The sequence below is a fragment of the Lissotriton vulgaris genome, chromosome 6 (assembly GCF_964263255.1).
Source record: "Lissotriton vulgaris chromosome 6, aLisVul1.2, whole genome shotgun sequence".
In the NCBI taxonomy this organism is placed as follows: Eukaryota; Metazoa; Chordata; class Amphibia; order Caudata; family Salamandridae; genus Lissotriton; species Lissotriton vulgaris.
In genome coordinates, this window is record NC_141694.1 from 1100933369 (window position 1) to 1100939368 (window position 6000).

At 47.2% G+C, this 6000-nt stretch overlaps 1 protein-coding gene across 1 annotated transcript in view; it reads right to left on the reverse strand.

Moving 5' to 3' along the window:
- The window catches only part of LTV1 (LTV1 ribosome biogenesis factor), a 235808-nt gene extending 234667 nt beyond the window's left edge, over positions 1 to 1141 (reverse strand). Inside the window, exon 1 of the mRNA XM_086927165.1 lies at positions 730 to 1141. Within this exon, the coding sequence (XP_086783291.1) occupies positions 730 to 732 (3 nt within the window). The 5' untranslated portion in view covers positions 733 to 1141. The remainder of the gene's footprint in view (positions 1 to 729) is intronic.
- Between the last annotated feature and the right edge of the window lie 4859 nt (positions 1142 to 6000).

The following is a 6000-nucleotide window of genomic DNA, read 5'->3' on the forward strand; positions in this document are numbered from 1 at the left end:
AATGGATGGAATGTATAGATAGAGGACTGAGTGAATATGAATTGACGCCATTCTCACTTGGGTGATATTCCACGCCAGACCTGCTGTCTCTCACACCTGCTTTTCATTCTTTGTTTTTCAACGTATTGAGAAATTGCAGTAAGATCGATAGTAGGTCATTTTTATTTGGGAAGCTTCGCCAAAGCCTTCGCAAGTAACTATGCTCTCCAAACAGGCACAGAGCTGTCAACCTCTTCGAAAAGGTTTTAAATGCGCGTGGATCAGGCTGTGTGCATCCCAGTATAGGTGTTTCACCTGTTCAAAACGTTGAGGTCCACCAGTACTCAGCAGAGTCAAAGGGATACATCTGGATATTTGAGTGTGGAGTGGGCACATGCACGGCGAAGCCTTTAAAGGTAGGCCAGTAAAAAAATGATAACATGAACGTCACTCCATACAACCAAAACGACACACAATAGAGTGGCGGAAACTAACCCACGTCTGTGGAGTGCTGGCCAGACATGCTGCACCCGTCAGCCTAAAACAACTGCACGGACTTCAATACCCTTAGGACTTAACGTCCAAAGAAGCCCAATTTGGAGCTGGGGTACCAATCTCGAGCCTCGGAATCGGTTTAATATCCTGTGATTCTGGGCAAATCACTCAACCTCCCCAAACCTAACCATAATATGAACGTGTAGTTGTGTAATGTAACTCAGCAGTGCGGTACGTGCAACGCAAACATCTCACCATGGTGCTATATGGCACACGTGATCACGCGCAGCTCCCTTTAGCGTAGTCGTAGACGAGAGTCAAGCAGATACAGGCTAATGCACCGTTTCCACAATTTCCACGAGTGTTTTCACCTGCCAGGCGCCGCCATAATGGGACCTACCACCTGACCATCAGGATTTAGAGGGTGGCAGGCCGACAGATTTTCCAGAGGCTCCTTGAATACATAAAAACTGCGAATGCACACCGCATCCATGGTAAACTATGAAAGAAACGCACAAATGTAATAAAAAAGAGAAATACTTCGCTGCTAATGCGAAATCACCATATCAAGATTTAGTTCACCCCTGCAATGGGATGGTTTGGGCCACACACCAAATACAGTCAGGCACAGTCAGCTTGCAAGGCCAACGAATGGGTGAGCAGAAGCTTCTGTTCCTCCCACGCACCTTGGTGATGTCATAGTTCAAACAAAGAACTAGTGCGCTAACCTAATTTACCGCAGAGTGATCAAAGTGAGAGGGCCAGGAACGACGCCATGCTACTAGAAGAGAAGTAGAGGTTTTCCGATTTCATATGAAATAGTTTGCAGGCTGCCACCGGTACTTTTTTTTTTTACCGGCCTGTATTTTTAAGTCATGGCGGGTAAGAATGTTAAAATGTAATGAAACCCGATATTTTTTTTCACGTGAAAAACAAACAACGAAATCAGTTAAAAGTATTTGGGAGACGTCTAAATAGTTTAGACATCATAATTAGAGCAAAAAGAGGGATAACTTGTTATAAATGAATCTTGACAATTTTACATCAATTTCTTTTCAGCAGCTCTTGGCTGTGGCCTGCGGACTGAATAAACCCGGAAGTGAACACCTAACAGTCTTCCCTAACCAGCAAAATGTACACACATATCTGGTATGTTTTTTTTTCCTGATAAATGTAGCAACCCTATCTGCAGAGCATGAACATGCATGCCAAAAGACCCAATGCCATAAAAAAAAATCAGTTTTATATAGCACAAGCTCGACCTAAAGGATATTGGAGTGCTTTACATGAGCACCAGTTACATTATGTAAAAGTGCCCCCGCTGGTAAATAAATACACCGTAGACGAGTACTGGTAAGTTTGTAGGATTTATTCTCGGAGCGCCGGAGAAACGCTCTCACTCACTCGGTTCCGGCCGCTAACTAAAATGGCCGCCCTTCCGGTTCCGGTTGCAGCTCTGCGTCAACCACTAGACCGTCACCACATATCTCCCCCTTTATCACCCTCAACACTTAGTAATATTAACATAAGAACAGTCTTACTTGACGCTCATAGTAAAATCCTCGAACTTCTTAGGAACTCTTACAACTCTGCCTGTTCTCGTTCTCACCGTCCCTTTCTCATTCAGTCCATCGCTTACTCTGTGGGAAGTCTCCTGCCAACACCTCTCATGGTTACTTCCTTGCTCAAGTTCTCGATGACTCTTGTTCATCTCCCTCCTGCTTTCCTTTCGGGACGCCTCTTCTCCTGTTCCTTTGTCTTCACCTTCCCTGATGTTATCGTGCTCACTCTCAGTTCTCGACTCTTCCTCCCTTCCTTCACTACCTTGCTCTTCCGCGCCTTCTTCGGGGTATAGTTCTCCTTCCGTTGCCGTCTCCCATTTTAGAATCTTGTTACATTTCGCCATCCGGTCTTGTGACCACACTTTCCCGTCGCTTAACAGTGCTGATCTGGCGTATGGTTCAACGACCTTGAGGGGTGGTGTGAACTTGCTTTCTCCTTTCCTTTTCATTGTCGCTACTTTCACCCTCACCCAGTCTCCCTTCTCCAAGGTCACTCCTTGCACATTACGCCGTTTGTTGTAATGCTCTGCATATACCTCCTGTGCTTTCTCTATGTTCCTTCTCACCACTGCTGGGGACCATTTGCTTTGTACTACCATGTGCCTCCATGCTAAATTGTCCTTGGTGAAAGGTTCTCTTCCTCTCAACACTTTGAAGGGACTGTATCCAGTGCTCCCCGGGGTGATGCGGTATGCCCACAACATTTTGGGCAGTTCCTTTTCCCAGTCTTGACCCGCACTGATTGCTGCTTGGATAGTTCCCATAATCACTCTGTTGAAGCGTTCTGCCAATCCATTCCCGGCCGGGTGGTAGATGGGGGTATGTTTTACCACTATCCCGTTCCGGGCCATAAACGCCTCCCATTTGGCTGACACGAACTGCGGTCCATTATCGCAGGTTATCACTTTGGGGATCCCTTCTTTTACGAAGATCGCATTCAGGAAGGATAGTACGGCCTCCATGTCTACTGTCTCTTTTACCTCCACTTCCGGCCACTTTGAGTACCTGTCTACAATCACTATGGCGTACTTCTGCACACCCTCGATGTTGAGTATGGGGCCTATAATGTCAATGGATACCATTTCCCAGGGACTGCCAGGCGTTGGAAATTTCCCCAAGGTTGGCCTTATCAAGGTTTGGGATTTGTCTGCTCGGGCACACGATTCGCACATACTTCTCAACTTGGGCGTCTATCGCAGGCCACCAGTATGCCTGCTTCGCCAATGCCTTAGTTTTTGTAATTCCTTGATGTCCTTCGTGCAGAATCGCCAACAGGTGTTCCACCAACTTCTGGGGAGGAATTACTTTGTCCCCCCTCAACAAGAACGTGGGATTCTCCCCGATTGATAGTTCTTCTCTAACTTCCCAGTATTTCCTCATCTGGCTGTCTAGGTGTCTTTTGTCTGGCCACCCATGTGTCACATACCCTTTGATTGCCTCCAGGGTCTCATCTTGGCTGTATGCCTCAGCCCATTCCTGCTCGCTAATGACTTGTTCCAGGTCTTGCATTGTCGCCACCATATATCCTTCCCATCCGGGAGGTTTCTGTTCATCCGCTCCCTCCTTGGCGGCCGCTCTGCTTAAGAAGTCCGCAACCCTGTTCCTGGGGCCCGGTATGTACTCCACCTCATACACGTAGTCCAACAATCTTAGCGTCATCTTTGCTATTTGAGGTGCGGCGTGTGCGTTTCCGTTGGAGGTGAGCACCTTTATCAGGGGTTTGTGATCTGTCCGTACCAGGAACTTAGCTCCCCATAGGAATTGCCTGACTCGTTCCATTGCCCATACCACAGCCAACATCTCCTTTTCAACTACACAGAATTTTTCTTCATTGGGCGCTAAGGATCTGGATGCAAAACAGACCGTGGAGACATCTCCTGCGCTTGATTTCTGCATCAGCACTGCCCCCAGCCCTCTGTCGCTGGCGTCCGTGGTTAGTATAGATGCTGCTGATTGGTCAAACCCCTTGAGCGGTATCGCCTCGCTCATCTCCTTTTTCGGAGCATCAAACTCCTCTTGTTCTTCCGTATCCCATTTGAACCTGCTTTTCTCTTTCAGCAGATGTCGGAGGTGGTGGGTTTTTGTTGCAAAGTGCAAGATGAACTTGCTGTAAAATTCTGCCATTCCTAGGAATGACCTGACATCTTCCTTTCTTGAGGGGGCTGGTGCATCTCTTATTGCCTCCATGTTGGCTCTTTTCGGCTCAATACCTTTCTCACTGATTTCATGTCCTAGGTAGGTCACTGATTGCACTCCAAACTTGCATTTCCCCCATTCGGCTGTGAGTCCGTTGTTCTTCAGTATTTCCAGTACTACGTGTAACTTGTCGTTGTGATCTGGTTTTAACTTCCCCATTATGAGTATATCGTCCTGGAAGTACTGTACGCCTTCCACCTTATGGAACATTTTGTGCATCCGTTTTTGGAAGACTACGTCAGCTGACGCCAGTCCAAACGGCATCCTCAAAAATTTGTAGCACCCGAAGGATGTGAGGTGGCTGCATGTGGGGTGCAATGCTACCTGATGGTATGCCGAGGATAGGTCCACCGTGGAAAACCACTTTATTCCTTTTGTTTTCGTGAGCATCTTGTTAATGCGTGGTAGTGGGAACTTGTCAACCAGTATGTTCTTGTTGAGCTCTCTGAGATCCACGCACAACCTCACCTTCTCATTGGGTTTTTGTGCCACCACTAAGGGTGATAGCCATTCCGCACTTTCAATGGCTTTTATTATGCCACTCTTCTCCAGTCTTTCTAACTCTTCTTGTACCGCTTCACGACATCGGAACAGAATGTTTCTGGCCTTGTGGCTCACGGGGCTGGCTCCTTCCTTCAAGTGTATCATGTGCGTGAATTTTGTTCATTTTCCTATGTTTCCACTAAATACCTCCGGGTACTGTCATTTCCACGCTTCTCCCTCATAGCTTTGTTTCGTGTCCGTCAGCATTACCTTCTCTACTCCTCCCGGATTGAGCTTTATGCCTAAGACCCCTTGGTCTTTCCATCCGAGCACCGAAGGCCCTTTTTCGGACACATATAGCTTGTATTCGGCTTGGCGTCCTCTGAATTCGAACATTAAAGGACAATATCCCACCATGGGTATCCTTTGTCCCGTGTAGGTGGCAGGCCTCACGTCCATGGGATGTAGTCCCTTCTTTATTACCTCTTGGAATTCTTCTTCCCACATCTTCCTTTGCACGATCGTGACGGGCGATCCTGAGTCTGCCACTATGTCTATCAACACTCCTCCTATGTTCATCTTTAACACTGGTTTGCTGGAACCTTTGCACTCCACATCTAGCACTTGGTCCTCTATATAGAGAACTTCTTCACCGTACTCTTCTCCACCTTGCGCCTCCTCTTCGTCTGCGCTACCTTGGTCGATATACTTGACCGCAGCTCCTCTGGGCTTCTGTCTGCATACTTTTACGTAATGGCCAAATATTCCGCAGTACGCACATTTGGCTTTGAAAGCTGGACACACTTTGTAATTTCCTGCATGTGAGATGCTTCCGCACCGGTAGCAACTTGCTTTCTTCTCCCAACTCGTTTTCTGCGTTACTCCAGTACTCTGCTGTTTTCTCTTCGAGTATTGGTTTCTGGGTGGTCCTGATTGTTTGGGTTTGTCTCCTTTATTATTCACCATCACTCTAAATACTGTCTGTTTGCTACTCGTGTCCTTCATGGCTGCCTCCGCACATCTTTTGGACTATTCAGCCTTCTTCACCAAGGCCCATACCTCCTTGAGTGGCGCATCCCCGTTAACCCACAGTTTTTCTTGTACTGCAGTGTTGGATGTATGCATGATGATTTGATCTCTCACCAGTTTGTTGTGTAGTGTTCCGAACTTGCATGTTAAGGCTAACTTCTGTAGCGCTGCTACATATTCGTCGATAGTCTCGCCGCTTTCTTTGGAAGAAGTTGCATCGGTCTATGACCACACACACGACTGGCCGATAGTGAGC